The sequence below is a fragment of the Erpetoichthys calabaricus genome, chromosome 1 (assembly GCF_900747795.2).
Source record: "Erpetoichthys calabaricus chromosome 1, fErpCal1.3, whole genome shotgun sequence".
Classification (NCBI taxonomy): domain Eukaryota; kingdom Metazoa; phylum Chordata; class Cladistia; order Polypteriformes; family Polypteridae; genus Erpetoichthys; species Erpetoichthys calabaricus.
The window spans coordinates 100,264,640-100,283,534 of NC_041394.2; the positions used below are offsets into that span (position 1 = coordinate 100,264,640).

At 40.4% G+C, this 18,895-nt stretch overlaps 2 protein-coding genes across 4 annotated transcripts in view; one reads left to right on the top strand and one right to left on the bottom strand.

Moving 5' to 3' along the window:
- Positions 1-3,518: 3,518 nt before the first annotated feature.
- LOC114647271 (zinc transporter 1-like) lies at positions 3,519-9,686 on the bottom strand. The gene is made up of 2 exons (XM_028795968.2): positions 9,030-9,686; positions 3,519-5,324 (listed from the first exon to the last, which is right to left on the bottom strand). Exons 1-2 carry the CDS (start codon positions 9,526-9,528, stop codon positions 4,447-4,449), a joined length of 1,377 nt encoding a protein of 458 aa, XP_028651801.2. The 5' UTR covers positions 9,529-9,686; the 3' UTR covers positions 3,519-4,446.
- A 4,809-nt stretch (positions 9,687-14,495) lies between these two features.
- ubxn1 (UBX domain protein 1) overlaps positions 14,496-18,895 on the top strand; it is a 29,338-nt gene continuing 24,938 nt past the window's right edge. Inside the window, exons 1-3 of one of the 3 annotated variants that reach the window (XM_051921110.1) lie at positions 14,496-14,542; positions 16,323-16,412; positions 16,775-16,828. In XM_051921110.1, the coding sequence (XP_051777070.1) occupies positions 14,511-14,542; positions 16,323-16,412; positions 16,775-16,828 (176 nt within the window). In that variant the 5' untranslated portion in view covers positions 14,496-14,510. Of the gene's footprint in view, positions 14,543-14,758; positions 14,994-16,322; positions 16,413-16,774; positions 16,829-18,895 lie in introns of those variants that run through there. The other 2 variants (XM_028804413.2, XM_028804404.2) reach the window with 2 other exon arrangements.

Here is an 18,895-nt window from a genome sequence, read left to right on the forward strand (position 1 = left end):
TCCCATTAATTTGTAAGTAAATTCAAACAAAACCAACCACGTGGCATGAAAAGTTTACTGTGATTTGGTCTTCCGGGGGGCTTAGAGGTTGTTGATTAAGACTTAAGTGCTGAGCTGTCACATACAGCTGGTCTTCTTTTAAAATAGCTGAATCTGTTAATATTGTTTTTTGTTAAAAGTGATGTGTAATGGCTATTTTACAATGTGTGTGTAATCCCAAGATGTGGATCAATACTTGACAACTGTCTTGGCTTCAAAAATGGACGTAATTGATACGTTTTGAAGCTTTTTCTCTGTGTCCTATAGACTGCAATGTAAAGTGCCAGAACATGCAAGATATTTGTTTAAATTTCTAGAAAGTGCTTAACTTTAGAACACAATTTTATGTGTCAAATGCATATATATTTGTGCAGAAATAACTCTCCCTTGAAAAATACAGAACTTAGAAATGTTAGACATGTCAACTCGTGTTTAATTTCTGTCCTTCCGAAAGGCTGAAGATGGTTTTGGTACACTTTTGTGGATTCATTTGTCGTATCTATAAATGCAGCCAATTGGTAACAATAAGCCAACAGGCATCAGAACAATGTGTGCTCATTACACATCACAACAATGACATCTCTGAAAGCTGAAAATCCAAGAAGGTCCACTGCTAACTATACAAGTGTCTCCATTTTATAATAGAATGAACTTGTAGTGCTTTATAAAAGAGCCACATGGACATAAACTGATTAAATCATGTCATAAAGGTACCATCCATCCATCCATTATCCAACCTGCTATATCCTAACTACAGGGTCATGGGGGTCTGCTGGAGCCAATCCCAGCCAACACCGGGCACAAGGCAGGAAACAAACCCCGGGCAGGGCACCAGCCCACCGCAGGGCACACACACTAGGGACAATTTAGGATCGCCAATGCACCTAACCTGCATGTCTTTGGACTGTGGAAGGAAACCCACGCAGAAACGAGGAGAACATGCAGACTCCACGCAGGGATGACTCGGGAAGCAAACCCAGGTCTCCCAACTGCAAGGCAGCAGCACTACCCACTGCGCCACTGTGCCGCCCCATAAAGGCACCATTATTATATTATGCATTTTGTCATATTGGTATCTACTCATCTTCTCACTCTCATCCTTTATTTATGGGAAACAATTAATAAACCAACATGGAAACTTTACTCACAAACAGGCTGCGCGATGAGCTGTGTTGAGGAGTATAAATATTATAACTTCAAGGAACACTCCACCCAAAAATTATATTCTTTTAAAATGTTATTTTACCCACGTAGTTTGTACTGATGGCAGAGAAAGAAATTTAATCTCACATTTTAATGTAGAACAGAGCTAACAATGTGTGTGCTTTAGTAGAAGCAGGTGTAGAGCAATGGCGAACAACAGCAAACAATAACAAAACGTGCCTGAAAAAAATCTCACGTTGCTCATGTCACATAATCTAACTCATCCAGTCGTATACTGAAAATGTGCAAAATGCATACATTTTTTGCTAAAATATTGGGTTTTTTTTTTCAATACATTAAAAGCCCTTCCAGGTTGTGGGTTACTTTTATTTTACCAGAGGAACTTATTTGGGAATAAAACTAACCCTATGTTCACTTCAAAAACAGCCAATATTTCATAAACATATCTAATTTTTCTCTCAAAATCTAAGGCAACAAGAATCCACTTTATTGTTAAGATAAAAAAGAAGCATGGCCAGTCAAGTGACCACATTTGTAAATTTTCAATTAATGCAGTTTACGAATTCAGAGTTGCCTGTCTGCCAAACTCCAGCATGAACGTCGTCATCATCCAGGAGTTTGCGCTTCTGCCTTCACTTCCCTTTACTGATAATATTTTTCCTTCTCAGTTCTATTCTGAAATCTCATAAACATCGAGGAGTTGCACTTTCTTTGTTGCCGAAGCTCCTGCGAAACCTGCCTCATGAATTCCCCTCTTGTTAACAGCAACCATCCAGCATTTTTCTTCATGTCTCTGATCATCCTGCTTACTTGACTCGGGGGTTACCAATGTGAAAAATGTTTGGGAATCTCTTTAAATTATTTGTATCCCTGCGTTAATCTGAGCAAAATAGGACCTGATCCTCATGAGAACCTCATCATTATTTTTAATGGAATTACAAGTGTGTTCTCATCACTGCACCTCCATTCAATAATATCTTGTCCCTCTTATTTATTATGTTGGTCTTTACTTGAACGTCTTTGTGTATCCAATAGAAATGCACTAAATCTGAGCCATCAGTACAGGCCATGGTTTCAGAAAGTATTCAGATCCCGTCACTATCTGCGCACTTTGTTGTTTTGTAGATTTAATTTTAAATTGATACATTCGCTATTTGTGCCCATCAACCTAACCTCAGTAACCCATAATGATAAAGTGAAAACGTGTTTTCAGAAAGGTTTGCAAATTTATTAACAATCAAAACCTGAAATAACACGCTCTTATAAGTATTCAGACCATTTGCTGTGGCACTCCAAATTGTGGACAGGTGCATCTTGTTTGCCTTAATTATCCTTGAGATGTTTCTAGAACTCGATTGGAGTCCACGTGTGGCAAAATGAATTGATTGGATATCGTTTAGAAAAGGCACTCACCTATATATATAAGGTGCCATGATTCACATTGTATGTCTGGAGAAAAACCAAACCAAGGAGCTTTCTGTAGACCTCTACAATCAAATTATGGTGAGACATAGATCAGGGCAAAGGTGTAAAACCATGTCAAGAGCTTTGAGTGTTCCCAGGAGCATAGTGGCCTCAATAATTGTGAAATGAAAGACTTTTGGAACCACCAGAGCTCTGCTTAGAGTTCTCCGTCCAGCCAAACTAAGTAACCGGGCAAGAAGGGCCTTGGTCAAGGAGGTGACCAAGAACCCAATGGTCACTCTAACAGAGCTTCAGAAGTCCTCTGCTGAGATGGGAGAAACTGTCAGAAGGACACTAATCTCTGCAGCACTCCATCAATCAGGTATTGCCACGATTGAGTAGAGTTTCCCAAATTTCATTTAAAGGAATCTAACAGCATGAGGAAAACGATTCTCTGCTCTATTGAGACAAAAATTGACCTCTTTGGGCAGAACTCCAAACACTATGTTTGGTGAAGACCAGGCACTGCTCTTCCCATGCCTAATGCCATCTCTACAGTGAAGTATGGTGGTTGCATCATTATCATGCTGGAGGGTGCTTTTTAGCAGCAGGGAAAGGAAAAATGAGCAGAGAACTGAGGGAAGGATGAATGTAGCCAAATAAAGAGAGGTCCTTGAAGAAAACCAGAAGACCTCAGACAGGGGCAACAGTTCACCTTTCAGCACAAAAGCATACAGCTAAGACAGTGCTGGAGTGGTGTTGGGCCAAGGGATTGTCTTTGAGTGGCCCAGCCAAAGTCCAGACTTTATATGTACACATAAAATACGTGTAGTGTAGATGTAGAGGGAGAGCAGGCATCCCAGCCATGACGGAGGATACTTTCTTACCCAGATGGAAGGCCAGAGTGGAAGGACAGACAGGTTGGCCAGCTGGATGAAAAAACAACTTTATGTCCAGCTGGAATAATATAATGGATGTACCCACAGGAGTCAGGGGCTGGGAACAGTTCTATCCCCCCATACAAGCAGGTGGCAGTGATCCTCTGGAAGCGTCCAAGTTCGGACACCCACAGGGTTACTTGGGAGTTGGAGTCCGGAAGCACAACCCTGTCACCCTGACCCCTGGGTGCTGGTACAGGGGGCTGTCAGTGGAGAACCTCCCTGCTTTCCATGTAACCCCGAAATACTTCCAAGAAGACACACTGTGGCACCAGAAGCATTACTGCGTTCATCTTGAAAAGGAGTCCGCTGTCTCACATCAGGGAGTCAGAGTCAGGAGGCAGTGGTCAACACTTAACGGAGGAGCAGCAGGAAAGAAAAGAGAGACACTTGTGCTTGGTCACTACTGCTCATTTGGTAGCTTATTTATAATAAAATATTTTATTTGAACCTGGGACTGTGTGGAGTACAATTGTGTTTGAGGTTCTGGAGCTCATTGGTGCCCCCTTGTGGTCACAGTGGATAAAACTGGAGATGGCAGTTTACAGACACTTCCCATCCACTCTAATGAAGCTTGAGAGGATCTGCCCAAATCCAGGGTGCAATGCTTGTAGGGACTTTCCCAAAAACACTCAAAGGAGTAAGTGCCAAAGGGGCTTCTACAAAGTACAGAATGGGTCTGAATACTTATATAAATGACAGACTTCCGTTTTTGATTTTTAATAAATTGGAACACTTTTCTGAAACCATGTGTTCACTAATTCATTATGGGTTATTGAGTGCAGATTGATGGCCATAAATGTCAAATGTGTCAATTTAAATTAAGTCCAAATACACTCAGAATTAACCGTATTTCTGTATTGCTTGCGTAACATTTTCATTACCATTTGGACACCTATGGCTACAATGTGGTCTCCCTGAGGCCTAAAATAAAGTCAGCATCCAGAAAAGACCTTGAGCTGCATGTGGCCTCTGATGTCAGCAAGTCCCACGGATCTAGTCCTGAAGTGTCACATTTTGATGTCATTGGTGACAGTTTTGGTCCTGTGCAGCATTGTTTGCTTGTGCACTGCTTTGAGCATGGTAATTCGCAGGACAAACTTTCACCGGTGTTGGAGTCCACATTAAATAATTGAATTTCCTGGGAGACAAATTCAGGTTGCACAGTGACAGCATGAATGCCCACAGATTGAAAGCAGGCTCTTATTTTTCTTATCATGTCCAGATACGATTCGGAGCATATACACTTGACATGCAGTGTAGCCACAGAGCGGTTTCCCACCAACTGCCAGACATGTAGTTCATGAATGCCTAAGACCCCTGAAATGTTGTACAAATCAGTTTCGAGCTTGGTAAGGTCCACGTGCCTGGGCACTGTCTGTAGAAGGATAAGTGTGGCTTCTTGCATAGCAGGAAATATAGAATGAATCAAGATAAATACGTTGATGAGACATAACGTGGGGTCAACATACAGAGGCCAACAGACCCCTGACCTCGGCTTAGTCACCTCAGCTGTGACAGGGTGTCTGTGGACCAAGTGGCAGTGTTCTACTGCAGACACACAATTTTTGTAACAGATGCTTTCTTCTCCACAAAATGCATTGAACAGCAGAGAAGTGAAGACCACACTTAAGGACCCCAGAACATTCCTCACCCACGGTGAAATACCTCTTGGCTTGACAACAGCTGGCTTTGTCTTTACTTGATGGACAGTGTCTCCAGGGCAGGCTTGCTTGGTGGGTTGTTCATCAGAGGCTTGTGCATGACTGATCAAGGAGTCTGTGTATGGAAAGAGAAAATGGACTTCATTCATTTTTTTCTCTGATCAATGATTTTTTGCAACAGTATTTAGAATTCCAAACTTAAGGAAGTGTATTTGATTCAGTTGAGTGGCAGAGTAACCTAGTGGCTAAGCCACACAGATGCCCGCTCAAATACTGCCTTCTACTGCCACTTGTAGAAATATACAGTATAACTAAGCAGTTGTACTAAAGTTCGGTGCTTATAACTGGGGATTGTGTTCACACCAGAAAAGTTCTATATAACATAGGGGTTTGTTATTTCTTCTTCTTATACATTGGTCTTTATGAACAGAAAAAGCACAATAGGATTTATTAGAAGGAGGCCCAGGTGCATAAATTTTGGCTCACTACTCCAAAGACCTAAGTATAGCTTTCAGGCTGACCACTAACTATATGAACTTTTCACTTTTTCATTTGGGTTTTCCCTGAATATTGTAATTCCAAAAAAATCAAAAAAGGTGTGTGTCATGTTTATTGGTAATTTGAATGTGAGTCCAGGATGGGTTCATGTCCCACAAGAAATATCCAAAGTAAAGATTCTAGCTTTCTGAGAGCTGGTGATTGATTTAGTAATACATTGTAAGAATGGATGAACTTATAGGGGCACATTGCAAATTGATTAATGATTCGTTTTACATATTCACCTTTTCATTAATTAAGCTTAAATCATAAATCTTCCAGTCTTCTAATCTTCCAGTTATAGAATTTGTTAATTTATTACTACTCAGAAATCTAGTGAATTATTTCAGTTCATTAATTAATTGGTTAATGGCAGGGAATTTCTATGCTTTCGTTACATAGGAATACAGTACAGTGGTTAGCACTGTGGGCGGCACGGTGGCGCAGTGGTAGCGCTGCTGTCTCGCAGTTAGGAGACCCGGGTTCGCTTCCCGGGTCCACCCTGCGTGGAGTTTGCATGTTCTCCCCGTGTCTGCGTGGGTTTCCTCCGGGCGCTCCGGTTTCCTCCCACAGTCCAAAGACATGCAGGTTAGGTGGATTGGCGATTCTAAATTGGCCCTAGTGTGTGCTTGGTGTGTGGATGTGTTTGTGTGTGTCCTGCGGTGGGTTGGCACCCTGCCCTGGATTGGTTCCCTGCCTTGTGCCCTGTGTTGGCTGGGATTGGCTCCAGCAGACCCCCGTGACCCTGTGTTCGGATTCAGCGGGTTGGAAAATGGATGGATGGATGGATGGATGGTTAGCACTGTTGCCTTAAAGTTCTTGGGTTTGAATAATAAACATGTCACTGTCTGTTCATGCTATTCATGTGTTTGCCACAATGGCCTTTAAACTGGCTCTGTATGAGTTAATGCTGGTGCATTGCTATGGACTAAAGCTTGGTTAGGGCCTTGTGTTCAGTGTGGCTGAGATTGGCTACAGTTTGTACAACCTTAAATTGGATAAGCTGATACAGAAAACGGCTAGAGGTATAGGTGGCTAATTTCCACTTTACCTTTTATTCCTGTCTTAAACAAACATGCACTTCATTCCGAGGGTGTACTTCTATGTGGTCAATTCAGAAATTCTCAAGTTATAGTCCTGCTGTCTCACAGCTCCAGCAAACTTAGTGACTGCCTTTGTGAAGTTCGAATGTTCTTCCCATGTTTTTCTACTAGTTCCTCTGCTTTTATTCTCACGTGTCAAGGAAATGATTTTTCACTTAGACGATGAGTCTAAATTGTGAATGTGAGTGAATACGAGTGTGTGCAATGGGTTACAGTGAAATTCTTACTTGAATGTGATATCAACACTCTGGTTCCTACCATGTACTGAATGTGGCCGCAATACGCTCTAAACTTTGCAACCATGAACAAAATTAAGGAGTTTGGAAATGGATTGATAGATAAGCATCAATTATAAACACAAGGGGAGGGACACCATCCTTCAAGTAAGCAACCTCTGAAAAGGACTTAGGTTTATGCTGACATAACATTCTCATTATCTAAGCAATACACAGAAGCGATTAAAAAGGCAAAAAAAATGTACGTTATATTATAAAAAACCTTTCAATGTGAATCCAGGGACTTTGTGCTTAAACTACTGTATATAATGCACTAGTAAGACCACATCTGGAGTACTTGTGTGCAGTTCTGGTTACCACGGTACAAGAAAGACATAGCAGCACTTGGGGCTGTGCAGATTAGAGCAACCAAGAGCATCCCGGGACTTCAGGACATGTCCTACTGTGACAGACTCACAGAATTAAACCTGATTAGTCTCGAGCAGAGGAGACTGCATGGGGACCTAATCCAGGTATTGAAAATCCTTAAAGGCATCGATAAAGAAGATCCAGCAGAATTCTTTCAACTTAAATTAAAGGTGAATCTCATACTTGAGGACATCAGTGGAAATTAAGGGAAAGTGCATTTAGGACTGAAGTCAGGAAGCCCTTCTTTATGCAGAGAGTTTTTGGGGATTTGGAACAAACTACTAGTCATGTGGTTGAAGCAGAAACCTTGACAAACTTTTAGAAGTGTCTGGATGAGATATCGGGGCAGCTTAGCTATTAGCTAAACAAACGAGCTTGGTCTTTTCTCATTTGTCAAATTACTTATGTTCTATGTTCTTTTGTAAATCTTTAAATCATTAAAGATTTTACAATTGATCTTTAGCTAACTTGTCTTTTACTTCATTTGCAAACATGGCTTTCTTACTCTAAATTAGGTTTTAACTGAATTCCTCTCCCAATTCCATCCATCTTTATCAAACAGCTGTAGCCTAATTCTAGGCTGCAGCTGTCCAAGGTAATATTTTATAACTCTTAAATAAAAGAAATGCTCTGTGTACCCATTTATCTGTTGAATCCTTACATGTACCCCTGTGCACAATCTCCCAGGTATTTTGTGAGCAGCAGCCTAACTGAGCAATGCTGAGTCACAGTGGTCATGTAATGGTTGATTCTTATTTTATTAATGTCTCTCATATGCACTGCAGAAAGTAATCTATCCACTTACCGAACACACTTCAGTTTAAGAGATGTGGATGCTATTCCGTCAATATTGGACACACAAAATAACCAGACCCTTGTTGCAGGTGTGGTGATCCTTTGAGAACATAAGTATTTCATAAAACCAGGTAATCAAGTATAAGCCTATGAACTAATTAACCAGCCAAACTTGATAATGGATGCATTAAAATATATCATGTATAAATTGTGTAATCAATTACAACCACGTTTCTATATGTGTGAAAAAAGCAAGGATTTGGAGCTACACTATGGCACTTGGCCCAGGGAATACAACAAAACCATTTTTCACCTCTGCATGCTCTGAAGGGCTGTCGCAAACCAATTATGAAAAAAAAAACCTCTGTGTGGGCCTGCTGCTGCTGCTGTTCAATGCCTCAGGCTTCTGAGGGTCTTGTTGTTTGTTTCTGGACACGTTTGGCACAAGCTTAAATCAAATTCTGTGCATGCCCTGGCACCATGCCAGCCTGTGAAAAACTTTCCATTGGCAGCAGCAGAGTGGTGTTTGAAATCAGACGGTAAGATGATGATAACTGGACCGTGCACAGCTCTCAAGGTAGGATAGCGGCAGCCAAGTTGTCCTTTACAAAAAACCAGAAAGACTTGTTCACAGACAGTAAAGTGGGACACAGGAGACACCGATACTCTGAATACAAGATACAGGAACAGCCAAGAAAAAATGAAGGAAAGAAGTTAAGAAACAGACAAAGAAAGACCAACCTTGTAGCCCATGTGCCCTGTCCTGCTTGTCCATCTTTGCTGTGTCCCGTCTAGCACTTCTCAGCGATCTTTCCATCTTGGAACTTTGTGAATCACTCCAGTACATCAGTAGGCAAATCAGGGTCATTATAAGACCCATGCTTCCTGCCAACAGCAGAGCCAAGGGTCGTCCAAGTGGGCTCGGCTTCATGAATCGGTTTAAGGCTTCCAAAGTAATTATGAAACACAGAGTTGTAATGAACACAGCATTCACCAGCTTCCCCATCACCTCTGCCCGGGCCCATCCAAAGGTATTCCGGCTTCTGACAGAAGAATGTCTCATTGAAGCTACTAGGGAATTCAGCACACTTGTTGCCATAGCCATGGCATCAGCTAAGATGTGAAAAGAACTCCCCAACAGGGCCATTGAACCACTTAGTCGACTAACTGCTGCCTGGCCTACAAACACCAGAAACGTCAGCAGCAGTTTGAAAAGCAGCTGCTTACCTCTACGATTCATTTAACCTGCTACAGAAAAGCAGACCACCGTAGCTCTCCAGTCTCTGTCGGATACAAACGAACGGCTTTTTCATATACAGTAACAATGAACTCTGTACAAGTGAGCCGGAGCTGGCAGATCGCCTTTATGGCTTTTGCACTGGTTGCACAAGTTTGCACACAGTGTGCTATATTCACATTTGATGCACACAGCCCTTCTTTGTCATTGTTTTTTTTTCTTTTCATTTTTTTTGTTTCACCCACACAACAGCCGGCGGTGACCCTAATCCACAATTCACTGTTAAAGATACAGCGTAGTTCTATCTGTTTATAACTGAAAGAAAGAAAGAAAGAAAGAAAGAAAACATTTTCTTCATTGTTGCAGTGTGGATCTAGTGCTCACATTTGTACTGACTATGTTATGAATAACAGGGTGGAACTTTTCAGTCTTTTGAGTCATTTTAAAAGATGTGGAAGACATCCCACCAATACCACATAAATTCCTTCGTTTTATCGACTCAATGTTTGCATTACATGGGGATGAAGCCTATCTTGGCAACTTTCAGCATAAGGCAGGAACCAGTATTGGATGAGTCAGTTCAGTATCTACAGTTAACCTAATAGGCATATTTTGTAGTAGCAAATAGTTTATCGAGTTGAAGCTTTAATCACTTTGCCTCTACATCACCCATGAACACGGCAAGGTTTAAAATTAATTTACATTTATTATTGCAAGTCTGATTTATTGCAGAAAAGTCAAACCACACTCAATTGGGGTAAATAGATAGATAGATAGATACTTTATTAATCCCAAGGGGAAATTCACATACTCCAGCAGCAGCATACTGATACAAAAAACATTGTTAAATTAAAGAGTGATAAAGATGCAGGTAAAAACAGACAATAACTTTGAATAATGTTAACGTTTACCCCCCCGGGTGGAACTGAAGAGTTGTATAGTGTGGGGGGAGGAACGATCGCCTCAATCGGTCACTGGAGCAGGACAGTGACAGCAGTCTGTCGCTGAAGCTGCTCCTCTGTCTGGAGATGACACTGTTTAGTGGATGCAGTGGATTCTCCATAATTGATAGGAGCCTGCTGAGCGCCTATCACTCTGCCACGGATGTCAAACTGTCCAGCTCCATGCCTACAATAGAGCCTGCTTTCCTCACCAGTTTGTCCAGGCGTGAGGCATCCTTCTTCTTAATGCTGCCTCCCCAGCACACCACCGCATAGAAGAGGGTGCTCGCCACAACTGTTTGATAGAACATCTGCAGCATCTTATTGCAGATGTTGAAGGACGCCTGTCTTCTAAGGAAGTATAGCCGGCTCTGTCCACTCTTGCACAAAGAATCAGTATTGGCAGTCCAGTCCAATTTATCATCCAGCTACACTCCCAGGTATTTATAGGTCTGCATCCTCTGCACACAGTCACCTCTGATGATCATGGGGTCCATGAGGGGCCTGGGTCTCCTAAAATCCACCACCAGCTCCTTGGTTTTGCTGGTGTTCAGGTGTAGGTGGTTTGAGTCGCACCATTTAACAAAGTCCTTGATTAGGTTCCTATACTCCTCCTCCTGCCCACTCCTGATGCAGCCCACGATAGCAGTGTCGTCAGCGAACTGGAAGGAACTATGACAAATTTCTATCAGTGTGTGTCTTGTTCCACTCGAGGAAATAAAAAAATTGGACCTGCTGTTAGAGATGCCTATAAATATAAACTACTGGAACCCTTTAGGCAGATCTGATCGCAACCTGATTCATCTTATTCTCAGCTACAAGCCTGTTATTAGACAGCAACCTGTTGCCACCAGAATAATGAGGAAGTGGAGCCTGGAATCTAAAATGGCTCTGAATGAGTGCTTCCAAATGACAGACTGGGAAATGATGTGTCAATCACATGGGTTTGATAATGAGTGATATAGTCACAGCATCACCGACTATATTAACTTTTGCATCAACACTGTGGTACCATCAAAGACAATGTGTTGCTTTTTAAACAAAAAGGCCTAGATTACTAAGGAGCTAAAAGGTCTCCTGAATAAGAAAAAGAGAGCATTCAAATCCGTCAAATGAAAGATGCACAGTGAGTACTGATGAAAAAACTGAGTGAAGAAAAGGAAACTTACAAAGCTAAAATGAGAAAACAAAGTCCTTCAGAATAATGACAGCTGTCTGGAAAGGATTGGGCATAATTACTGGACTCAAACAGGGCTAGGGTGCTAGAAGAGGAAATGGACAAAGATAACACCCTAAACCAATTTTAATAGATTTTCTCTCCCACTGCTACCTTCTTCCAAAGACCAGTCCCTTCATACCATCCTTACTACATCAACAACTTCCACCATGTCAACAGGAATGGCCAGTGACAAGTCCACCATTGATCATCAGTATGGATTGTCTATAACTGAAGACCCAATAAGGAGACAACTGAGGAAGCTACACATAGGAAAAGCCACAGGACCAGAAGGAGTCAGTACTCGACTTCTAAGGCCTGTGTTGACCAAATTTGTGGTATCCTCTATCACCTTTTCAGTCTGTGCCTCGGGCTCCAGAAAATGCCATTGCTGTGGAAAACATAAAGCAATGTTCCTGTTGTAAATAAGGCAGCCATTTCTTCACATAATGACTACAGACCAATGACACTTTTGTCTCACATTATGAAGACATTTGAGAGGCTGGTACATGATGATTATGAGTCATCTTGTAGTAGACAATCTCCACCCAGTGTGGTTTACCTAGCAGAGAAAGATTGGAGTGGATGATGCAATTATCTGTCTGCTCCACAAATCTTATTTTTACTTGGCCAATGCTGGCAGCACTGTGAGGATTATATTTTTTGAGATTCCCAATGCCTGTCTGCCCACTAAGATCCTCTGATTCTGGCAATCTTGTTGTGCCCCACACTAATCTACACTTCATTGGTGACAGGGCCTTCAGCTGTGTAGCTCCCAGACTCTGGAATGACCTACCTAAATTAATTAGATCAGCTGACTCCATGAATTCTTTTAAAAAAACAACTCAAAACTCATCTGTTCAGGAAGGCTTTTAGCTCTACCTGACTTTATTACCCTTCTTTCAGTTTACCTCTATGTCAAGATGCTCATGTAACCTGTGTGTGTGTGCTAGACCATCAATTATGTTGTCCGTTAGGCTTTTCTCTGAATTACTATCTTAGTCTTCTTTATTTATTTATTTGGTTTAGTACAATGCTATATACTGTATGCCGTTCTTTCTTAAACTCTGTGAAGTGCCTTGAGCATGGGAAAGGCGTTTTATAAATAAAATGAATTATTATTATTATTATTCAATACTATCCAGCCATACCTGTTAAGGGCTAAGCTCAGAGATAGGCAGATGGAGAAGCCTGTGGTGTCCTGGATAATGGACTATCTGTCCATCAGACCATAGGTTGTGAGACTCAAGGACTGTGTTTCAAATATGGATGTGAGCACCACAAGTGCACCACAAGGAACAGTCCTGTCTCCTTTTCACTTCACTGTTTACACCTCATCCTATAAGTATAACACCAGGTCATGTCACTTGCAGAAATTCTCAGATGATTTCTGCACTTATAGAGTACATTGATAAGCGGGGAGAGACAGAGTATAGCAGCCAGGTGGAGAACTTTGTTTTTGGTGCAGAAAGAATTATCTACAACTTGACATCAACAAAACCAAAGAACTGGTTATTGACTTTCTCCGCACTGAAAAGCCTGTATGTCCGGTCATTATTCAGGGAGTGGATATAAGGATGGTACACTTGGGAGTCCACATCAATGACAGGTGGACTGGTCTCATAACACAGAGGAACAACATAAGAAAGGGCAGATGGCATTTCTTAAATGTGAGTAGTGACTTCCTCCACTTCTTCTATAACTCTTCCAGTGCCATTTTTTACACTGTGGTGTACTGGGTTCAGGTTGATAGCATCACTTCAACAGAGGCCAACTGAATTAAAAAATTAGTTTTGAGGTAGTACCAAAGTGCCATTATGAACAATGCAGTACATCCTCTCTCTGAGACACTAACACAGTACTTTCAGCTAATAAATTATTTAACAGGAGTGTGTTAGGAAATATGCCAATAGCCATACACCTGACTGTGACTGTCAGCCAGAAGTTTACTTTCATTTTAAATTTCTTTCTCTTTTAGTCATTCTGGTGTGCGTTCAGGCAATAGTGTGTGTGTGTGTGTGTGTTTGTCTGTCTATCGAGCTTCTGTAAAAGGCCAAGTTTCCCTCTGGGGACAAAGAAAGCTTTTATGCTTGATCGGTCTGTATGTCTGTCTGTCAATCAATCAATCAATCAGTCAGTCATCCAGGAACAGAAATGCACCAATACTGCTCAAGCTCTTACCTTTGCTTTGGATTGCTGAAATATTTTTTTAGGAACAGACAGTGCATACTGTATGAAGAGCTTACCATCTCCTTACACCGGCATCTGTAGGAACATTTAATGTAATGTTCTGTGTCATCATAGTAATGTCCTTATGCCTGTCAATGTCTACCCATTTGCGCACCCTTTTCAGAAAAGGTGGTATAATCTGACTTGCTCATCCAGAACCTGTTAAGGATACAACAAATATTGCTGATTTATTTTATAAACACCCTAAAAAAAATTATACGTATTACGTTTGGCTATAAAAAAGGTTTTCTTTGACTTTATTGTGATGGGTATTTTCATTGGTTTGTCAGTCTGCGCCAAAAGAGAAATTAACAAGGTTTAGTAAGAATGGACTCTTCTAGACATTAAGAATGCTTTCCTGCCTTGAACCAATCCCAGAAGGAAACAGCGCTACTGTTAGTAAGGAATTAAATAGTTGTATGTTAACAGTTGACAAAAAAGGGTAACGTTCAGGGGATACAATAGCAGGCCCAATGCGGTCAATTATATTCGTTACTTGTATGGACTTTTAGTCTCCTACAGTTCAGAATTTACATACATACATTTAATACGTTTATAAAATCAGTATTCTATTGAAGGAACTGAATAATAAAATCATTATGAACCTGACAAGCTGTCCTCGTTTACGAAGGTAGGAATATTTTCTAAGGTGTTGCTGTCTTTTCAGAGGTTCTTTCTGTCATTTTTGACTAGCGTACTTTTCCAGCTGCATTATTCATAACTGGGAGAACAAGAGGAGTGTCGTTTTATTTCAAAGTGTATCTTCAAGAACAACAGCCTTGAGGTGGCCCCCTCCTTTGTCCGGCTCTACACCCGAGTGAGTCGACATCGGCTTTCGCGTTTTTAATTTACGCAGATTGTGCCTTCGTGCTTTCCGTAGTTCGCGCAGTGTCCATCCTCCATGTGAAACTGAAAACACAAGCTCGTGAGTCGGCGATTGTGTGCGCGTTAATATATCAATGTTAGAATCGTTTGGGGTTTAGCGTTAGGTGCCATTGTAATACATACCGGCAAGTTGGTGGAGAGAGTCACGAGGAAGTTGACGGCTGTGGTCAGAGGCTTGTTTTTGCCGAGCGAGAAAGGTAGAGGAATCGGTGCATCTTCTACTTCTTGTCAAATGTGGCTAGTGTGCGGGAGTCGACGCGGCAGTTTGTTTAAACGTGAACTTAAACAATTCCCTGTGTTTCTTTTCTTTCTGTTTCGTCCTTAAAGCGACTGGAATGTAATTCTACTTCGTTAGATGCATTCACAGTTCGTTATTCCATATACATCCGATTCGAAGGACGTCTATTGAACCGAATCATTACCTCTTTTTCAATTAAATAGAAATATTGTGCCAGTGTGAATTTGGGATACTTTGACAGAAGGCTGTCAGTGTAGAATCTGGATGAGAGGATGAGGTGACTCCAACTTAGAGATCGATTAGTTAAGTAAGGAGAGAGTCACGTCATTCTCTCATGCAGATTAATTTAAACCGCAAAGGGTTTGCATACTAAGTTAAAGCTTTTAATTAATTTTATTCATAACGATCTCTGATATAGATAACACCGTAATAAACCCTTTTTCATCTATGTGATAATCACGCCTTATGTTTTTTTCCATACATTCAGTTTTCCCATTAAATGATGCATTTGTCTTTCTTTGAAGAGTTGAGATTGTTGTATTAAAGCACAGAGCTTAACAATCCAGTTTGTGAAGAAGCTCTTGTACCTGTCTTGAATTTGCCCTTCTACATGTTCTGTTGACTTCTAGTTAGTGAAATAAAAAGGGTTTCTTTTTAAATACTGTTCAAACATCCAGAACTCTCCAATGGCTTTATGTTTAGATTATTCATTCAGTTTGAAATCAGTAATGTTCAAATTACAAACAAAGATATTAAAAATGTTGTGATACCCACCTACTCTTTGAATAAATGGTTTATTTGTCATTTTATAAATGCTGAAACCTCAGTACCTGAATAGAATATAAATCCCATAAAGCTTTGTGTAGGCTACTTGAATTTCATCATGATGTCTAATTTGATTTTGTGTTATATGAAAAACTATTAAACTTAATTTTCTCAAGAGCTTTAAAAACTATAGCAGTGTTATATACATTTATTATAACCTTATTAGTAACTTATTGGTAAAATACACTCCAGCAATGAAAGGAAAATAACCTGTTTTGTGTGCAAATAGTATATTTAGCTCTAAGCATTATTTGACATTGGATTAAAGAATTTGTTTAAATCAACTGTAATGACGGTGTCCATTACTTCATCACTGCAGCAATGAAACTTGTGTTTTCCTCATTTCAGTCTATCTTTTCTAATATGGAATATTCACTTGTGTATGCAGATAGCAACATGTAGTAAAATGTTTTCTGTGGAGGAAAGATATAATCCTAAATTAATCAAAATGTTTTTCTCCTAGTTTCTCTCCACCTATCAGAGAGGTCAACACAATGGCTGAATGCACAGTTTTGGAAAGTTTGCTAGAGATGGGTTTTAATAAGAACCGAGCGTAAGTCAATAAAATTATTGACTTTATTATATATATTGCTCTGGATAACAAATGGTATTGTGGAGTACTTTCATAACCCATATCATAGTATTATAGCAGATAATAAAGCTTAGTAGAATGTACATGCATTGTTTTATTTTGCAGTTTAATCTATAAGAAAACATAAAATGTCAAGATATGTGTTCCACTTAATACCATTTAATTATTACACCGAAGTCTTCTTCATTTATAAGGGATACATTTTTTTAAATTAGTGTTTTATTAAAAAGTATGTAAATGTGGTAGTAATTTAATTAACAACCTCTCTCTCTCTCTCTACTTATTAAAAACATTAACTTTTTTTTTTTTTTTTTTTTTTTTAGTGAAAAAGCTCTGGCATACACAGGGAACCAAGGAATTGAGAGGGCGATGGATTGGTGAAATTATTATTATTACTACTAATCCTTTGCTGTTTAGTTACACATTAACAAAATTGCAATTTCAGTTCCCATGGGATAAAATATTGAATGACAAAATTTGTCACTCGGAACAAAGGGAACATACAAGTGCTTTAACTAAGATAAATTGTTATAGTGTGTCAACTGGCAGAGTCAGATGGAAAAGGGTATTTCACTTTCTATTACAGCAGGCATGTCAAACTCACTACCATTGGTGGGCCACTTCGACTGCCATATGTGCGTCAGCGGGCCACACTGTAACAAATACTATTATACTATTATACAAAGTTACTGCAGCTTTCTTTCCAATACTGAAAACTTTAAAAAAATGTAACACTTAAAGTTTAAAGAAAAGCAATTTATTTCCTTACAATCTCCGTACAACAGCGTACAATTAGAGTCTTTGCCTCTTAGCTAGGTCCTTATATTATTATATTATATTCATTGCTTATATTGGAGTCTTACAGTGTGAGATCTATTTCTTTTGTCCCGACACCTGGCATCTCTTGTTAGTAACCAGTTCGTCAATATCAGGGTTGAAATCTTGTGCAGCTGCAACTTTTATGAGGGATGAAAGGTGCTCGACGGTAAGTCTTGAGTGATGTGGGGTTTTGGTAGCTTTCATTAACAAAAACAATTGTTCATAAAGGTAAGTGCTTCCGAATGTTGACAGTACTCTCGATGCCAACTTACGGATACTCTCGATGCCAACTTACGGATCTGCACATACGAGGGTGGCAGGTAAGCATATAAGCCTGGCACACCAACTTCGTTGTATTTTGCCTTCAGAATAGAATCTGACTGCATTTCAGTCAATTCCATTTTGATGTTCTCAGGCGCATTCTCAACGTTGTAAGAGAACAGCGCAATGCCCTGTTCGTGTGAACTGAAATTACGAAAACGCTCACTGAATTCATTGCTCAGTAATTCTAGTTGGAAAACAAATCCTCCAGAAATCAAATTTTACTTTACTAAGTTTACTTCAAAGTTTATATTGTAAAATAAGCCGATATGCAAAAAGCCCCCTGACCTACACTAATTTTACATACTCAAAATCACAAAAATTTGTTAATAACTTACCAACTTCTCGCGTCCACTTCAGATCTTCAGCTGTAGTCTGCATTAACTGTTCGTTACAATACTAGCAAAATTACATAAAACTAGAGCAAAAAAACATGAAAATATGCGAGCTATTACTACTCATGATGGTCAGTTCTGCCCAGTGGCCAGTCTCAGCAAGTAGTGTAGCCTACTAGGGGCGGCTCTAGGCTCATGGCGGCCCTGGGCAGAGAAAGAATCGGTGGCCCCTTCGCCCGCCAATGTCAATATGGTATCTTATGCACGGCAGATGGCCACGTCCGTTGCGGACACTGCATAGCCGCCTCGTGCTCATGACACGCTTCTATATGCGCGTGTCCGTAACTTGAAAACCAAGTGGCGGCCCATGATATTCTCATTATGGCAGAACGTTATTAATACTACATATAGCTTACTTCTCCGACTCGAGCGACACTAGTAAGTACAGCGTACTAATTAACAAGAAACACAATGTTTTTCGGCCACATTGCCGTCAGCTGTGTCATTATTTTCTTTTTCTGTTTTATATTCAATATATATTGGCGTGGCGGCCCTGTGCAGGTGCACAGTTTGCACATGCCTAAGGCCGCCCCTGCTGCCAGGCTGCTGCAGCCTAGCACTTCAGTTGCGACGTCGCGGCTCATTAAATTTGGACATGGCTCGTGGCTATACTAGCAGATGACGTTTCCGGTACCGTAATGCAATGGAAAAACGCGCTTATGTCAGAAGGCAGAAGTAAGAAAAGTCAAAAAGTAACACCAAAGATGCAGAATGATTCAGTCACAAATGATAGTAATAATTTTGTTTAGTGCTAACTAGGATCTGTCATGCAGGCCGCACAGATTTCAGTTGTGGGCCGTGTGTTTGACATGCCTGTATTACAGGACCTGGTGTTCATGTAAATCATGAAACTTAATTAAAGTTCCGTTAGTGGTTGGTAAAGACTATTAGGATTCATGATCATCCAGT

What these genes read in the sequence shown, in the direction of transcription:
- LOC114647271 (XM_028795968.2), bottom strand. Translation starts at nt 9,528, where the DNA reads ATGAATCGTAGAGGTAAGCAGCTGCTTTTCAAACTGCTGCTGACGTTT. An exon ending in CAGGGCACATGGGCTACAAG is followed by an intron (nt 5,325 to 9,029) that starts GTTGGTCTTTCT and finishes TTCCATACACAG; the next exon opens with ACTCCTTGATCAGTCATGCA.